We start from the raw sequence: 19,608 nt of genomic DNA on the forward strand, positions 1-19,608 counted from the left end.
GGTGTGTGTGTGTGCGCAATCAGTCATGGCGGCAAGGTTAAAACGTTTAAAAGTGGGCGCTCGCGTTACCAGTGTCAGGTGCAGTATATGCAGTAGTGTAATAGTGAACAAAGGAGGAAACACTAGTAATGTAATGAAACACTGTGCGCTTGCATGGGGAGTGGAATATTTATTATTTACAATTTATCAATTGCATTTTTTTTTATTAAGGAATATATTTATATTTCATTTAGCAAATTTTTATAAATCAGTACTTTTTTAAATGTCTATAAAAAAGTTCAGTACTATTTTACATGGAGCGTTATGTTTGTGGGGCGTTTTTTTTTTTTACTATCCATTTTAAAAACGGTTGATTAATCAATACAATAATCAATACACATTGGAAACTACGATCCAATCTACCTATCGGTAAAATCCAATGGGTCAACCTCTAATTCGAATACGTTGTGCTGTGGTTTACTGAGGAAATCATTTTTTTCTCTCTTTTTTATTAATACTAAAGTGCTTTTTCTATTTGCTTAGATTCATTTGTATGCTGCAATACTACAGTTCAGCAATAAAAATAAAAAAAACTTTTTCCACGAAATCAGAGTCGTCTAGATAACAGTATGAATATCCATCCCTAGGTGTGACACTCACAAGCATTTCGGAAATGGACCAAAAACACAAAAAGAATAAAGATACACGATAAAAAAAAAAAATGAAATACACAAAAATTGTTTTGAATTAAACTCTGATTTAGCTCAGTAATTCTTACACCTACAGCCAATAAGAGAAAGCTACTAGACTGTTACAGTCTTCTCATAAATACAGACAGAGTAAGAATCTCCAGACACCCAGAACCTTATCCAGCTTTATATCACAAAGCCACCTTTCATGACAAGACACATAAATACACGGTACTGGAGTATACAATACATACAAAATATACGAGAGTTCACTGGCAGATAAACATAGGCAGAGTGTGAAGAACAAGGCATAAAGGGACTGACAGGTGAGTCAGTGTTCCCATATTTAGTTCCAAATCAAAAGACGTACTTTCCATGCTGCAGTCGAGGCCGAGCCAGATCTCTGATTGTTAGAACTCGGAAACTGGCCTGAGCAAGTCCGCGCCTCATCTCCTCTCGTTAATGTAATCAAAGGCAGGAACGGGCCGATAATGAAAAATGGAATAAGATGGAACAAGAGGCTCGGCACAGAGGTGCTATTCAGACATGCGGGAAAGAGCGGGGAGGCCGAATCAAGCCGTTCGCCGCCATCCTTTCAGAAGCCAGACGCAATCACATATTCATGGATTTCCCCATTCAGCGAATAATCTTAATCAGGACATTGTATCTTGGAAATCAAAGAAGCTATGATTGAACTTCTATCAAAAGAGTGGCTTTCAGGGATTTATATGGAGATCTGGAACGGAAAGCCGACTAATCCGACTGAGCCGAGTCGGTTTCTGTATGCGGTTTCTGTGGGCTTCAATCTAAAGGCATCAGCCACCCGCCAACCGCCTGTGATACTGTTACCATGGAGAGCTCTGGATTGAGAAGGCCACAACCTTTAAAGAATAAACCTATCTCCACTCCAGATCACTATCTGCTCTTTTAAAGGTGAGCCTGGCGTCAGTGGTGGCAGCTTTGGTGTGGCCTCGGCTTCCATTTTGAACGTCTCAAATTTGGAGAGAGCTGTGTCCAAATCTAAAGTCCTACAGGACAATCTTATGGGGGGGGGGAAGAGAACATGCCCTTGTGTGTGGAAGTGTAGAGTGTTTATGCAGTAGGTGTTAGATAATGGAAGCCAGATGCAGCAGCTGTCTCCTGCACATCAAAAGTGCTGAGGAGAGCAAACACAAGAGTACAGACATGAGGAAAAGCTTAAACAATGAGGAGGGGGAGGAGGAGGGAGGCATGTGGTCGGGTAAGGGTACTGCTCCATCACTGTTAGCCTCTGCAAAGCGAATATATAAGCAGCACCATCTGTGACTGCTCCTTCTTCTCTCCTTTTAGGGACTATTAGCAGAGGCACTAAAGGGCAGACCTGCCAGCCTTCAGTCACAGACTTGAGACTCAGACTCACACCTGCATGTATAAAAGTGATGTACAGAATTGCATAATCAATCCAGAATGTAGAAGGAAACCAGAGTGCAAACTGGAGTATCAAGCCAAGTGGTAAAAAATGCCTGAAACAATGCCCATTTAAATAAATCAAGTTCCTACAAAAAAACAACAAAAAAATTACTTAATACATACTTGAAATGTTAGCTTAGTAAGCTTAGGTACTGTGTCCATTTTCTTCCTTCCTCACCCTGATGTCTCTCTCCTATAAATACTATGCTTTCATGATAAACCTCAAAAGTGTCATCCAGTGCCCTGCTCCCTCAGGTCTAAACCTGCCTGCCTCATCGCCAATCATCTCACCTCTCAACACACAGCTCACAGCAGCAGTAAATGTGTTGAGATGAGATTCTGAGAGACTGATTTGTGGTGTGTGTGTGTGTGTGTGTGTGTGTGTGTGTGTGTGTGTGTGTGTGTGCACCTGGGTGTATGTGTGTGCACATCAGAGGGGTGTGATATCTGGGTCTGACTGATATTACACTTTATCTTGAGAGTGCTAAGTATAAAGATAACTTCTCAGTGCACAGAGATCTTAAACACAAAGAAGTCAATAGCTCGATTATTTTATTTATTTATTTATTTATTTAATTCCGTTCCGAGGCACTTCTAAGCGGTCTTACAATGCAGAATATGTAGATAACAAAGTTGGACAAAACAAAACAAAAAAAACCGATCTGTTGAACTCTTTGGAGCCGTTATGTGATTCAAAACAATACAGAGTTCGTGTTTATTTAGTACAATCATATTAACAATGTTTCCTGCAGGTAATCTAGTAACTGTCGCATGTCATAGTTAAGCATTAAGGGGAAAACCAAATGGCATTTACTTTATTAAACAGTCAGCATAATGTGTACCAATCAGTAGGAATGCATTCAGAAGGTCAGCATAGAAAACTAACTGGTCACTCAAGTAGGCATCTTGCTGCAAATCTCGAATATGCTGTTGCTACCGAAATGGTACCACTGGAACAGGCACAATAATACAGTCTTGTGAACTACTTTAAAGCCAACACTTCTTACAATCATGCAGGTTACACTGACCAATCAGAAAGGAGTATTTAAGTTAACGGGTCTGTAATGGACAATATTTCTCAGCGATCTAAAGGCCTCCGCCCTGAAAATGCTTAGTAAAAGCACCACTGTACAAATCAGAAAGCATTTTTTTTCCCTTTCCTTGTTGAATCCCGGTTCACACAAACACAAGTCAGATGTACGCTGCACAAACGTCGACGTGCCGAACGCAGCCTTGCGTCAAAGACGTCTATTCACAGCCTTACAAGGCAAAGCAACTGGGACTCGACTGCATTAATGGGACACTCGTAGATTTGTGCCTTCTGAATGTGAAGAAAGAAAAGGAGGCAATGAATAGCTGTAATTACACACAATCACATCTGATTGGCTTTGATTATTTAATATTTCACTTGTGATAAATTGTGGTGGCGCTGTTGAGATAAAGGGCTCTATCATAAGACATAATCTGGAGTCATTTAAAAGTTGCGCTGGTTCACAGAGGCTTGATCTGTTTGGAGTTATGGCTTCAATATGGACCGTACTACACTGAGATCACTATCTACATAATAAGCCTGGCTCTGCAATAAACGGTAAAGTGGGCTGTGTGTTGCATGCTTAGAGTGGCGCAGTATGACGTAAAGGTCGTGTGTGTGTGTCTGTGTGTGTCTGTGTGTGTGTGTGTGTGTGTGTGTGTGTGTGTGTGTGTGAGACTTTAGCACGGCAGCAGAACGGGAGATATTTGGCAGGCCTTTTAGATTCCCCATCTGTCTGCAGGATGTAAAACATCCTAATGGGTCCCGTTCACCACCTGGGGCAATACCTTTTCTCTGTACCACACACACACACACACACACACACACACACACACACACACACACACACACACACACACACACACACACAGAGCATTGGGGGGACATCCATCAATATAGTTATCAATGCAGCTTTCTAATGTGAAGCTATAGCTAAATCCAGCCATGACCTTAGTAACCGAAAGAAAATGTACACACACACACACACACACACACACACACACACACACACACACACACACTCACGCGCACAGTTCCATCAAGACAAAAGAAACACACACATACTCGTGAGGACCAGCCAGACAAGGTCAAAACTGTCAGATATTCCTATCCTTGAGGGGGTAGGATATAAAACCATGCCTGACTGCTATCTCTCTCATTCCCTCACTCTCTCTTACATTCAAACATGCAGAAAATACAGAAGCGAGCATATAGCAGTAGACACGTACACCGGCACCTTTTCCTGAGTATGCATGCCTTGCCTTGATGTTTACTGATTATTTTTCACCCATCATAACAATGACCAGCATATCAGTCCATTCTAATGTGTGTGCGCGTGTATGTGTGTATATAACACGGTGCCATTGTGCAATACAAAGCACTCTGTATGAATCATCCATGAACCACATGCAAGCGAGAAAGTGTGTTTCAATACACACTGAAAATCAAAAACAGCCTAAACATCTGTCCTGCAGATCTGGTACTGACTATAAACATACAGTCCTCCATATATTTCAAATTGTAGGTGTAAATCAGTGCCACTTCCAGACCTATTAACAGTTTAGTTTGCCATTAACCAGCTATATATATATTTTTTTTTTACCAGGTGCAAGATGTGATGGGCACATGTGAATTGTGTTTGTCTGTCGAAAGCGGAGGGGTTTATAGTGCTGTTAAGTCAAGTCTTTACTCCTTTCCACTTCATCCCTTTATCGCCGAGCTGCAGGGCATCATCCTGGCTCACACAGCCCGTGGCCAGCATCTGCATGATCACCCACACAGACACTAATACGCTCATGGTCAGTGGATGGCAACCAGCATTCACTGCTGGAAAGTGGGGAAAATAATGTACAGATGGAACCACTGAGGATGTGAGATGGCATCAGTGAGGATACAGAAAGGAGAGGTGACCTAGACAAAAATGCGGGGTGTGTCCACACTCAAGCTGGACAACAGAAAACAATCAGAGGTTACTTCTTAAAATGCTGCTAGCAAAAAAAAGAAAAAAAAAGAAAAAAAGCAGTCTGTTGCAAGATGGCCGCCACACAGGACCAAAATCCCTACAGCGTATAAACACCGGCATCTTTGTTAAGGAAAATGCTGTCCTGTGCTCAGGAACCAGGCTACCGAGTGTTTTTGGTGCAAATGGAGGTACATTAATGCAATATTTCTGCTTTTTAATGTCTGACAAAAGGATGTGAAGAAGAGAAAACCCTTTATTACCTTCGATTCTTACACTCCATCTCACAACAAGCACCATGGCCAAAAGAAACATCACTTTTTGAAACAACTTCTACATCCCTTACTCTGTCAAACACTGACAGTGAAGGACTCCTTATCTGCTCAGAACAACAGGCCACGAGCGTTAGTCACAACTGGCCTGCTGACGAGCTACGTTTCTCCATGCCGCCCGAAAAGAAAAGGAAATCAGGCCAGAGAGAAAGAAACAGGGAACGGGCTCGTCAAAATAAGTCGGATTAGCTGAGGCAGGAGCGCTAGCGTAGCCCCCGCTCTCTGATGAGTACTGATGCCTCACCTTGAGGATGAGCTGAGACAGAAAAAAAAAAACGCTCAGCCTTTTTATTCTTTTGCGAGGAAAAGAAAAAAAGAATGAGAAAAATACTAAGGCAAGCACACAAACTTTTACAGACAGGGTGAAACAAGCACACGTTGGACAAAGTCACTTTTCCTGCTCTAATAAGCTAATGCTTTCTTGTTGACTGTTTCTTGTTTTGTTTTTTTAATAAGGTGCAATACAATATTTTAGATATGCTCAAAATGTTCCTAAGCAACTATAGAGCACAAATTGATTCGTGACTGCTGCTCCAAATTGTAACTGTATGACTCAGGAAACAATGAGGTAATGTTAGCTTACTCCTATAAATTGCTACTTAGCTAATAGCATTCTCAACAACATGGGTCGAATTTTACACAGTTATACAAGCGTACGCCTGTCAGGTCTGAGCCGCAATTTTCCTGATTCGTTATTAAATGTCATGAAACCCCAAGATAAAACTGCCCATAACTCTACTAAGCTCTGTGTTCCCAATGCCATCCAGACAGAAAACCTGATTTACCCACAGCTTATGGTGTGTTTTAGAGCTCCCAGTGATATTTTCCAAAAATCCCATAGCATACTAAACAGCATGGTACAGTAGCACACCACCAGATGTTACTTAATAGAAAAGGCTGCTATTTAGAGCATGGGGTCAAATTCAAATCCAGCCCCTTGACTTGTTGGCCCTGAGAGAACCATAATCTAGAGCTAGTTTTACATTTTATTCCATTCTATGGATTAACACCAATAACTTTATTCATTATACTGTTAGGACTGGCTGTTGATTTATTAAATGGAGGAGTTAAGAGATCGTACACTCCACCTCCTGTACACCATATGTTCATGTAAAACTCTTTTGTCAATGCTGCAACAGATTTGGGTCTCCTAGTAAAAGAAGTGTACAAACTTTGTGGTAGCAGTTTGAGGAAGAAACAAATGTGGCTAGAAAAATCGGGTGTCCATATGGTGGACAAAATTATTGGGATTTTTTCCAGCCATATATGCAAAGAACACACATAACATCACCCTTTCTTTTTGCCCATATTGCAGAGTTGGGTGATCTTGGATTTGGAGATATCAATAAAGCACAATTATTGGTTTGCACTAAATGCCATAGGTTTCTGAATCTACTCTTTGGATGAGGGTCTGATTTGCACTTCAGGTTCACCTGCTAGATGTTACTGGTCCAGTGTGATAATGTTAAAAAGTAGGTTTCAGTATGTTTTTTTTTTTTTTTTTACAATAACAGTAGTGCTATTTGGGAACCTTGTGTCTCACTTGCACTGTATATTTATTATATATTTAGTATGCTATGAACATGCAAATGCATTCCATGTGTGATCTAATCTATGATTTTTTACACCATTGCTAAATTTCTTTTGGACATTTTGGATACAAATCTTCGGAGTCTAAAATTCACACACACACAAAAAAATGTTTTCAATATAGCCATTTGCTTGATATGATTCACTTTGTGAGTGCATGTTTACTTTCTCTCTTTCTCTGCTGGAGTGCACAGTGTGCATGGTGGCAGCACTGCTGCGTATGGCAGCACTCCTCAGCTCTCCCAGTAGCCAGCCAAATAAAAACAATTAAAAAGTTAATTGCCCGTTAGGTGGAGCTGGTTGGGATGCCCGCGCTCTGATTCGCTGAATTAATCATGCGGGGTGTCCTCTGCATCACCTCGGTCGGTGGCTCCGCCCTGCAGAACGGCCGTAGTCTCAAAGTGAATGAATGGCCATGTGGACGTGTTGGCCTGTGTGCCCTTCGCCATGCAGATTAGCGGCGGCAGCGGGCAGAGACTGCGGCATTCGGACACACAGACAATGTGCCATATGGAGCTGAAGGCAGAATGCTCCGTTTGACAGAAGTAGCACCACGCGCACACACACACACACACACACACGCACAGACCTGCTCTCTAAGATTCGTGCCCAGTAATGTTGGCTCTAGGCTCCAGCCCGCTGCGTGACCTGAAACAAACTCCATTACAGTCCATTTCTCAGCTCGTTCTCATCACACTCAGCCATCCAGGTCAAACGATGCATCACGACCACGTTGATCTGCCGTTCTGAAGCATTGAGGAGAGAAAGAAGTGGAAAAACACTGATAAAAGATAGAGTGAAAGAGATAAACTACCTCAGCAGTCCAAATCCCTTCTTCTTCGTCTTCTTATCTGGTTCCTCGGTGGCCTCCTCTGCCTTCTTTTTGTCTTTGTCCTTCCCTTTGCTTTTCAACTTCTCTTTCTTTTTTCCTTTGCTTTTCTTCTTCTTGTCTTTCTTGTTATCGTCGTTGTCTCCCAGCCCCTGGCGTGAGGAGCTGCTGGCTGGGGTGTCCCGTCCCGAGCTCGCCTCTGAGCCCTCATCTGAAAGAGAAAGAGAGAGTGAGAGAGTGAGAGAGAGAGAGAATCCAAAATCCAATCACAACTCAACGTTTATGTCCTATTGTCCTCAATTGTCTACGGAAAGAAAAAAGAATTACTCTAACTGTATTGCTTGTAGTAATATTGACCTTCCATGAACCAAATTATGAAATCAAATGATTCCAAGTTGATTGCATCTCAAAGCGACTTTATTTGTACAGTGCTTTAAACTATATCCCTAAATGCGCTAAAGCAGCTGTTCAGAAATCCAGATGTACAGTTCGATCCCTTATTCACTAAGCAATGCTGAGATTTGGGCATAAATAGTTTTTTGAGAGGCTCAAGCTTCACGGTATCATAATAATGGTGTTACCTGCAGTAGCCTCTATAATCAAGGGGAGAATCGATGCAGTCATAGAGCCTACACAAGCTATTTTCAAATCGATATGAATGCATTCTGGCTAACATTTTTCTTTCTCTCTAGCACTTTATATCAGAGGATTATTGACTGAGCAGATGCATAACTGTAGGTATAGACAAGCAAAATCGTGGAAATTACAGACCGGTGTGCTCTTAAGTTGTGGGGCGGGACAATGCCGTGAATTTGTTAGTGCATGTGTGCAGTGGCAGGAAAAACCGCTGGAAAGTGTAGACCTGTAGAATATTCCAAGGAAAAGGTCTACATTTTTGCTCAAACAGATTACTAGCAGGATAAGGATGGATTAAAGAGGAGGACCTCAAGGGAGAGAAGAAGGAGACAGAGGAAAGGCTGAGTAACTCCCAAAAAGGCCCATTAACACAACCATCTGTTAATGTTCTCTGTAGCAAAACCATACCGTGTGCATGTGGGAGAGTGCGTACAACCAGTGGCATCAAACTTGAACATCTGTCCACCGAACTACTGGCCTCGAAAAGTATTTATAGTTTGTTTAAGCATTCAAAACAGAAATAAAGAGGAAAAAAAAAAAGTGGGTGAGAATGAAGGAGCCCAGAGTGGCCACCCTGTAGGGTTGAAGTGGTGGCAGGGTGGTAATCGGAGCAGGTGCACGATGAGCACGCCATCGTATACTGTTATACCGCATCTGGAATTACGCTCGACTTGCTATATGCCTCGAAACTATTCTCCGCTGCCGCCGAGTGCAGTCTATGAAATTGAGACAGTATCAGTCATTAAGTTATTAAGTGCGAGTTAGAAAAGTACATTTTGCGAACGTTTAAGAAGAACTGCCGCCGGCTCTGCTCTCCTGTTAAAGCCTGGTTCTGACGCTGCAGTTAAAAGTGCTACTGTCTGAACGCGAGAGATAAAACGGGAACGCAACCGCGGAAAAACCTCTTCCCGTCTGAGCCGCAATGCGCAGTTGTGCGCACAAGTTTGGGTTTGCCATTGGGATCAAGGCTGAGGTGGCTCTATGGGAGCTCTAACCAAGGCTGCACTCTGCATAAACAACAGTAGAAGAGCAGCTTAAATCCGTACGGATCGGGAAAAAAAATGGCTGCGGTGGCAACAAAGCGGCGGCATTATGCAAAAAATACAGCGCGTCCTCGAAGGACTGCTACAGATCTCTTGGAGCACTAACTCGCATCCCAACTCGCTTTTGTTCTTGTTCGTGTGCAGCCTGCTTATTAAACCGCCGGCGTGCACGCGAGTGAAAGGGAGAGACGTCGGGGCCAGGCAAACGGAGGTCTTTACAAATGCTGCATCGTCACTGGAGGAAGAAGGCAGAGGATCGCTTTGACAACAGCGCTCGGAAAGCGTTACCTGCCGTCGGCATGCTCTAATATATCAAAGCTGTAATTGAGCTGCGCCTAGTTGAAAGCAATCCAAAGGAAACCATTTCAAAGCGAACCAAATCCTGCCCTTAATTCCTGTTTTAGTTGCTCTCCATACTGATATCCGAGGCATGACGGGTTGTGTTTGAGGGAGGGTGAATTGCTAAGCGCTCGTGCGCCGCGTTCCGTCTCTTATTACATGTTGCATGTGAGAGAAGCGCGCTCGTAATTCCTCACAGGTGGACATGTGAAGAGGACAACATGGAATTTTGAGTGTAAGCAAGATTGATTGAGGTTGGAAGTACAGCTCTGTCAAAGGTGTAGATGTGCAGATCCGTGTGCAAACACACACCGAGTCACTAGCTGCTTTTTCAGCCTTGTTCTCTGGACATGGAAGGATTAGCAGCTCGTAGCAAGGACACTAATGAGATGTGAGAGAAACACTATGTGCCTAATTACTGTCCCTCTCACTGCTGCTGTTGTTGTAACCCGTGTGTGTGTGTGTGTGTTGTGTGTGTGTGTGTGCGCGAATGTGTGTGAATGATCTGTCTCCAACTATCTCCACATGTCGGTAAACACCAGCTGTGTTCGCACTGAATGCAGCGTCAATGAGAGACAGAGAGGAAAGAGGAAAAAAAAAAAGAAGAAATCATGCTAACTTGTGCTAATGAGAAAACTAATTCGTGAAGTTTGTTTTGAAGACGTGCGCGTGTTAAAAGCGGGGAGCATGCGAGACCGTTCGGAGAATTTACGCTCGCTCATGAAAGGTCCTGTTTATAAGCATCGGGATGATAATCTGAAGAAAAGGACAGCGAGCGTCACGGAAATGTTGCTATGGTGATATATTACCGGGAATAAATGCTAGGGTGAAAAAGACGAGCCCTTGGCATGATGACTGGGCTGCAGTGAAGAAGACGGGGTCTGAAGGGTCGTCTAATCAGAACAGACTTTAGACAGGTCTCTGGGGTTTTCAAGGCCATGCCTTATACTTCAACTACAACAATTTCTTTATTGAACGATGTCCAATTTGTCTTTTCTCAAAGTTTTTTTTATTTTTTAATGATGGCAACCCCTGGTAGCAGGGAGCAATGTCTTGTGACAGTGATAATGAGAGAAGATCATAAAGACGGTTAAAAATCTATCATAACGTAGCGGTTAATAAACTGGATTTTGGTTTGAAAATTTTTTTTTTTTACAATTTGCAGTCTTTCCTAAAACCAAGGAAAGATTTATACAAAAAAGACTGGCTTTCCATCCATTGCTGGCTGCCCAGCGGCTATCGCACTTATTCGAGTTGACTAGGTACTAAAAGTGCTTAAATATAATGCTAGGTTCAAAGCATTAACCTCTGCATGGCTGCAGTCAATCAAGTTTTAGCACTGATTTATTGTACATCGAGTCTACTTTTATTTGCAGCATGCTAACTCTGGAGACGTTTGAAGAAAACTTGTGTCAGCAGTGAGGTGGGAAGACTAATCTATATGTAGCATTTTACATGTTTATGATCAGATTTGTGTCAGAAAGGCAAAGAAAATGCCTAAGAAAAGCCATGCGGTATACGAGGAGAGGTTAAATGCATATTTATGGTTCTGCGCCTATTTCTCATCCATATATTATTTGCTCAAAGTAAGGCCTGGGTGATGTGCAGTTGTGGTAGAATACATAGTACTGGTGTGTGTGTGTGTGTGTGTGTGTGTAGTTTGAGACTGCTGTTCCTCAACTGTGCTGTATCTGTCAGAGCCAGCCTGTTCACACTGAGCATAATGAGCAACATCTCTGTTCTGTCACACTTTCCTCCCTTCCTCTCCCTTTCCTTCTTCTCTCTCTCCGTGTCATTCTCAGGCTGTATACTCTCTGCTCCCTCACAGGATGGCCAATTAAACTGGTGCTACAAAACAGGAAACACATGACAGGGACACAGCTGCTCACTTAACTCCTCATTTTCCATTCGCAACGGACACACACACACACACACACACACACACACACACACATGCAGAACAGCATCATACAGTAGTACAGCACAGAGAGCACACAGCACATCTACCTCGGCGCGCTCACACGCGGAGAGACAACAGAGCACACCACAGCAAGACACATCTGCACCTGTGTACTGTACAGCACATAGACTGCATAGCGCACGGGCAGAGTGCAGAGTTTAGCCGATCGGCTTGAAGCATAGCACAGATCAGAGACAAGCACAACAAAGCACATACAGAGTCAAGAGAGCACATATAAGCACAGCACAGGACACAACATGCACAAACAGAGCACCAAAAACGCAGCAAAACACAAAAACTACACAAACCCAGTGGAGCACAGAGGGAATACATGACATATAAAGCACGGCACTGAGATGACCAACACGCCAGACCAAAAAGGCTATGAGGTGATATCAAAAAGTTTCTTGACAGGTTTTGTAACACGCCAACAGATGGCAGCACAAGGCTGCATGCACAGTCACAGGGAGCACCGAACTTCAAGGTAGCGTTCCACTGACCAGGTGCATTACCACATCTGCTATTCTGACCACGTGCGCACCATTTCACCGAGCTCTCCTCACCAGAAACGAGATGATCTTGCTTCCACACCCACCCCACTTGCCAGATTTGCTCCTGCGGACTTCAGGCTCATCCCGAAGATGAAATTCCGGTTTAATGGCTTGCTGCTTTGATCCATCATGAATAGCAGAAGGAGCTTGACGAGCTTCGAAAGGGAGACTTCCAGGACACATTCCAGAAGTGGCAGGAACGCTGGGAGCGCTGTATTGCTGTGCAAGAGAACTATTTTGAAGGTGATGATGTGTAAATGTAGATAAAGAAAGTACTTTCTTGTAAACAGAGCTACTCTCGAAACTTGTTGATACCACCTCTTATACAAGCATAGGAGAGCGGAGGTGACAATGCAGTGCGCAGAGACACAAAAGTATATTGAGGAGAAGCGACGCTACACTACAAAGCACAGAATCAAAGCTAACAATTTGTCTAGGGTCTTCCAATAGACCATACTACTCATTGCTACTATGTGGCTCAAAGCATTTAAGCCAAACTGGGTTAAAGTAATCTGTTAAAATGGCATTTACCGTCGTCCTCCTCCGCTGGGCCGTCGTATGACTTGTCAATAGCAGCACGGAAGCTCTCGTTGCAGCCGCGGCCCCTCACCATGTGAGCTCGAGGCCTGTGGAAGAGCAGCAGGTCGTTCTTCTGAGCCTCGGACACTGCCGTCTGTAGACTCTCTAGAGAACTGGACTTTTTCAGGCCTAGAGTAGGACCCAGCTCCACACCAGAGAAAGCTGAAGAAGAAGAGATGCAGAGAATATACATGGAATTAAAATGCTACACTATAGGCACTTTAAGTCTACAGAATATTCATGGAAAACCAAGGAAAAAAAATCAAGACACATTAGCTCTTGGAGAAATAAAAAAAAAAACTCTGGCTTGCATGTTATCCGTTATTTATTAGTCTTCACATTAGTAATTCAGTATGCACGCTGATTAAAGATACAGAGTCAATAGCTCGAACATTCTCCCCAGGCAAAACCCGCTCATGACAGAGTTACAAGTTAATAAGGACTGCAGTGTTTGGCTTGTCTGTGGCAGGATGGTTTAGTAAACATGGATTTAGTAAAAAAAAAAAAAAAAAAAAGAAACCTCTCTCTCAAAACTGCCATCATTAATATAAAAGTAAGGATGTGTCCGGTGCAATAAAGGGCTAATGCATAACGTAAAATAACCGACTGTGAGATTGAGACTTTATGCTAATTTGGATTGCAGAGTTCAGGCTTCTTGTCCAAATAAAAATGTAGGGTTAGAAAAGTGCACGCGCATGGAAATGAGGCGGTCAGGGTTAAGCGCTCCCTCCCTCACTCTCGCCTCGGTGCTTTCTTCCTCTTATGAAAATGACTTTTTAAAAACTGTGCTCGGCAGCAAGTGATGAATGAGGAGACTGAACTGGAGAGCAGTACCTCCATCGATCAGGGCTTTTCCTTGTTCTTCTCTTACTTTCACTCATCTCCAGCCGTCGTTCTGCTGTCCATTCCCTGCACCCAAAACCATTAGCTGAAGCGCCGTGACACACTCGTTCATAAGTAAGGAAATCATTGTATCGACAGGTGCTGCGCCCTGCTGGAATTCCAATTGTCCGACTCCTTCACTGCCACGGCTAATGGCTGTTTAATAAAACTGGTAGTGGGGGCAGTGTTTTCATTTGAATGGCCATTGCTAACGTGAGCAAAGCAAGATAGCCTACATTGCACACAAGCATCAACAAGACGACAGAGATGTGTGAATGAGGTGGGGGCAAACAGATGGAGGTAGGAAAGAGTCACGTTTGTTTTTAAACCTTTCAAAACCCCACTTCTGATGAGCTCGGTCTGTCATTAGTTGGGATAATAATGTACAACAGAAACAAAAGCCTGGAGCAGGTGAATGTTTTTTGGAGTGTAATGAGGCTTCATCACGTCCTGTCATATAACAAGATGAGTGTAAAAGAGATTTCCAGATTTCCCCTTTTCCCAAAGAGCTTTTTCGGTGTTGGAAATATCAAAAGTTGAACCATCACAGAAGTGTTTTTTTTTATTCCTTTGTATTTCTTTTTTTGTTGTAAAACTGTAGATCACAGTAACCCAAATCAATTGGGAAGTGCTTTCAAATTGAATAAAACAACTTGACATGGCGGTTTAACAAAAAAATAATTATCAAAGAACAGAAAATGAGCTGAACAGTGAACTGAAGTGGGGGTGGGGCACCTGCGGCAACCTACTCACCTGACAGCATTACTGTATATTTAGGCATTAGATGTCATCATATAGACAGTGTGAAAGAGAAGAGACTCAATCCCCCTCTATATAAAAATACATCTGAAATGTGTTAGGGGAGTCGGAGCTCCTCGGTAGACTGCTTGAATGGTACAGACATGGTTGGTTTTGAGGAGAGAAGTCAGAAAGAGATGCGGGTCTCCTGAGAGAGCGGAATACAAAGAAGCGAGCTAACTGGGCGGTTAAGAAGAGAGTTGAAATGCTGCTGCTACCGCCAGGTCCCTGTGCGAGGCCTTTAACCCACAACCTCTCAGCTGTTTGAATAAGATCATTGCAAGTTTCCCCAGATAAGGGCATCGGCCAAATTCGGTAAATGTAAATGTAAAAAGTGGTTAAGGTCTATGGATCAGAAAATCTGAAGGTGATGAGTTCAAATCCCAGCACTACACCGCTGCAACTGCTGGGCCCTGTTCAGTGTATAAAGAGAATAACTGTAACCCACTCTGGTTTAGGGGCATATGCCAAATACCATAAATGTGAATCAGCAAGTGAAATAGAATTCCTCAAATAATACAACATAGTTTTATCAGTCGAACCTGATTAATCTTGCTGTGTCACTGGATATACACAAGATATACACAAGAACACTGGATATACACAAGATATACACAAGAACACTGGATATACACAAGATATACACAAGAACACTGGATATACATAAGAACAGCTTTTGTGGAACTCTCCTTAGATGTTCGATTACATCGCAACATTTCCAGTGTAATGAGTGCTTTTGAATTTACATTATACAGCAATACAATTTTTAGATATATACAGTATATATACACATGTAAATAAATAAAGGAAGATTCGAGTTTTATGTTCTATTGCAGAGAAATGTGTAGAACATCATCTTCTACGGATGCGATGGAGAGAAATTCAGCTGAACGCACTGGACTACTCCTTTAGGGATGATGTAATTGGTGCTGTCCAGGGACTGGATGGTTGCATGAAAGAAAGAAGGAAGTGCGTGGAAAAGTCTATAACAGGCTGAGACCCACCTCATGAAGACTGAGGACTTTCAAAGTAGATGCCGACCCCGCAAACATCCCGAACCGTCTAAAGACGTACCAGCGCCATTTGGATTCCACTTCATGTGGAGTTTGGACACTGGACCTCAGTGTTTAAAGGATCTGGCATGGAGAAGCTGGTGTTGGATCTGTGATGATCGCAAATGTTGAGCTATTTTATGAGTTGCTCAGTGGCTCCTGGTTCCATAACCTCAAATGACTGTATGGGGCTGTAGAAAGGACATAATCTTACATACGTAGTTCTCACTCTCCAGTGTTCTGTATTGTTTAAAGATTTAAAATCCCACTCTTAATGTCACCCAAATGCAGATGGGTTCCCCTTTTGAGTCTGGTTCCTCTCAAGGTTTCTTCCTCATAACATCTAAGGGAGCTTTTCCTTGTCACAGTCACCATGGCTGCTCATCAGGGATAAATACACATTGTTCACCTTTACTGTTAAATTCTGTAACGCTGCTTTGAGACAATGTCAGCTGTGAAAAACGCTATAGAAATAAACTTGACTTAACCATTGAGTGACTAAAGAGAAGAGATCATATCTGGGAAACTTTTTTTTCCCCCTACTGTAGTTACCAATGACAACAGTGTTAAAGAGAAAGGGCAAGAGGTAATTCAGCTAGAAGGACTTCAGCATGCATTGGTTTTATCTCCGTGTGTGTGTGTGTGTGTGTGTAACACACATCAGGTATGTAACAGCTGACAGTGCAAAATGTCACTTTAAATGCAGGTTACTTGATCGTACCAGGGTGCGTTTGTGTGCGCGGGTGCAAGTTTGTTTTGCGGAACCCCATTAAAGCTGAGGCAAACGCATTACACCTGTTAGTGCACTACTGTGAGCACAACATCTCCAGCTTTACAAGACACCAGAAAGAAAGCAGGATTTTAAAGGTCGGCTGTCACTGTGATGTTTCTGCTGAGGACTTTCTGTCATCCTCCGCCTCCGTCTGTCTGCCTCTGCGCATTCTTACAACAGAACACTGTGTACTCTACAGCTTTAAGGGACGCATTCCTGTCCATCAAACCGAGCACAGCCACATACTACACAGGAGGTTTTTTTTTTCTTTTTTTTCTTTTTCTAACTGTAACTTGCTTTTATTTTCATTCTCAAACGACATGGCTGAGGAGAACGCCAAGTCCCGGTGATAAGTATACCAGCACATCGTTAAATATAACACAATATAATGTCAAGGACGTTTCAAAATATCAGCACACCGTCTGTTGGATTGAGGAAAAGGCTGCCAAGGTAGTCAGCACTTTTTTCTATGAAGGTAAAGTCATAATTCTGTTCACAGGGCAAGACTGAATATCGAAGAGTCGGTTCTTTTTTCTGATACAATTATGGAATAGTGTCATTAACAACAATTATAAGCTAGGCAATTACGGGACACACACACACACACACACACACACACACACACACAACACTTGCATCTGTCTAAATCCTGTTATTTTCACTCAAAATCAGAAGATAGACACCCACATAAAGAGTATAAACCAAGTTCCTGAGGTTCTTAACCATGGCCTAATACATAGATAATATATGCAATGTATTGCATACCAAAGGGTGGGGTGTGGGGGGCGAACACCAATAAATTAACAATAGTTTTCTCAAATACCAATTTTTCATTCACTCTCAGATGCGGTGAATCAGATCCTTTTAGACTGTACATCTAAAATCTGTTTCTATTCGAGAATGTTAGTATCAACTCTAAAACGCAATACAATGAAAGGTACAGTCATCGGTTTTCTGAATATTTTACTCAAAGAGTGGATTCTTAGTTTATTTAACCAAAAGCTAAATACAAAGTGTCAAAAATACATGGTGGGCTTAAAGCGGTTTCACAAAGTGAGTCTCCTAGCAGCTCATGAGGTTGTATTTGTGTTTCCAGATGCTGGTAAATAGCTTTTGTTCAGCAAACAATAACTGATACAGTAAGGGTTACAGTAAGAATTCTTTGGTCTGTGACATCTAATGCTACAATGTTTTATTTTTTACCAACCATGTAAAAATATCACAATAAAACCTTGAAATATGACTACTAAGTAATATAAAGTGCTTTCAATAAAATGAAAAAAAAAAAAAAAAAATATATATATATATATATATATATATATTTTTTTTTTGTTTCAAAGCTCTGGGATTTTCAAATGTACTTTTTCTCTTAATGAGACACACACAACAAAAAACGAAGAATAGAAAGAATACGGTTACTTTTCTACTGCCATGCGCTGAATGGTTAGCGAGGCATCATGAGATGAAAGCGTGATCTCTATCTGACCCAGCACACAGAACTCTACAGCTCACGCTGCGCTTGTATTTGTGCCACGGATCGAACTGATGAGAATGTGTTTGAATCTTGTGATCAGCCCCCATGACCACATGCACAAGCATATCTTTGAAAATCAGTCTTATAAAAATGACCTCGAGAAGATCGATATGACTGCCTTTTTTTTTTTTATATCTGTTATCCATTTTTGTGTTTAGCAACAGGAAAAATAACTGTAGCTAATTTAAACTCCATCTGTCCATCCACACTTCCTAACAAGACTACCAGCTTTGAAGAGCTAAAAATCCAGAATCCACAGTGGGTCAGACGGCTACAGCAGTACAAGGCTTTCTGTCTCCGGTCTGTCGGAATATTTAAGGTGGAGGAGATGTATTGCTCTTATAATTGCTGCTGACAGACTTTTAAAAAGACATCTCATAACTACAGTTCACCTTTATTGAGTTAGTGGCGAGCGGAAGGCTGAGAGGGGTCACTACCACTAAGACGGGGAGACTGTCACTGTGAAAACAGTGGTGATCGATGGACTAGGATGTTTACCGGCACCCCAGTACAACCTTATAAAATCCATCTCCCAGGAGCTAACCAAGGACTGCAGGGTTTAGGAGTGGGGGTCTATTCACCTTCCCCACAGACATAGTGATCTACAGAGCTTTTACACTAATCCTCCTATATATCGCCATCTACAACTACTATTTAAAGTTCTGCTGCACTGACTAAACAGGATTAGGAAAACCAGCATATGGTGTATCTGAGAGAAAGAGGCACACTCCTATATATAAGAACACAAGAGTAGGAATAGAGGAAGACAAATACATTATCAACATCAGAAATGCAGGGCAGGATGAAGCAGGAGACCAAAACCATGAGAGGTCGAGAAAAGGAAATGGATCAACAACGAGCCAATTCAAGTAGAGAACCGATTACAGAGTAAATGAATGTACAGTGTGTGGCCAAAACGATGTGGACACTTACAACCTACATGACTTAATCAATGTCCCACTGTACCCGTTGTATATAATCGCCTATTTATATTCGCTATTCAAATTGTTCATTCATCTGCCATTATTTATTTATATCTCCCATATATCAAAGCCTTACCAACCTGTACATGTAAATATTTGACACTGCTACCAACACGCTACTGGCTACATGCTACCTGCATTTCGTTGCCTTGTATCGAAACTTGTGCATTGACGAAGCTGAATCTAATCTAATCTAATTTTAATACAATGGGCATTAAAATAGTGCAGCTGCTCGGCCATGGAAACCCATCTCGTGAAGCTCCCGACACAGTTCTCGTGCTGCTGCCGCTTGCAGGAAGTGGTGGAGCGAAGGATAGGTGATTTTGATGTGCTACGTGCTTCAGGTCTTGGTCTTGCTCTGTGACTTTTGCATGGTCTGCTGCTTCTTGGCAAAGTCACCGCTGCTTCTAGACACTTCCATTTAACACTTCCGGCACTTAGACTTGTTTAGCAGGGCAGAAAGTTCACGACCTGGATCCCATAAAAATGCCACGTCACTGCACTCTTAAGCGCAAACTATTCTGCTGCTAAAGCGAGTCTATGGAAGCGGCATATGTGCACCTGTGTGTGCTGTTAAAACATTATTAGGGGGTCAAATGCATTTGGCCATATAGTGTATAC

The 19,608-nt window shown here is 42.3% G+C and overlaps 1 protein-coding gene across 2 annotated transcripts in view; it reads right to left on the bottom strand.

The window, feature by feature from the left end:
• The window catches only part of pard3bb (par-3 family cell polarity regulator beta b), a 256,037-nt gene that overhangs the window by 75,788 nt on the left and 160,641 nt on the right, over positions 1-19,608 (bottom strand). For both annotated transcript variants that reach the window (XM_046845136.1, XM_046845137.1), the window contains exons 18-19: positions 12,919-13,128; positions 7,844-8,069 (exon numbers count right to left, since the gene is read on the bottom strand). In XM_046845136.1, coding sequence (XP_046701092.1) covers positions 7,844-8,069; positions 12,919-13,128 — 436 coding nt within the window. The remainder of the gene's footprint in view (positions 1-7,843; positions 8,070-12,918; positions 13,129-19,608) is intronic.

Source organism: Silurus meridionalis, chromosome 3 (genome assembly GCF_014805685.1).
Source record: "Silurus meridionalis isolate SWU-2019-XX chromosome 3, ASM1480568v1, whole genome shotgun sequence".
NCBI classification, from domain to species: Eukaryota; Metazoa; Chordata; class Actinopteri; order Siluriformes; family Siluridae; genus Silurus; species Silurus meridionalis.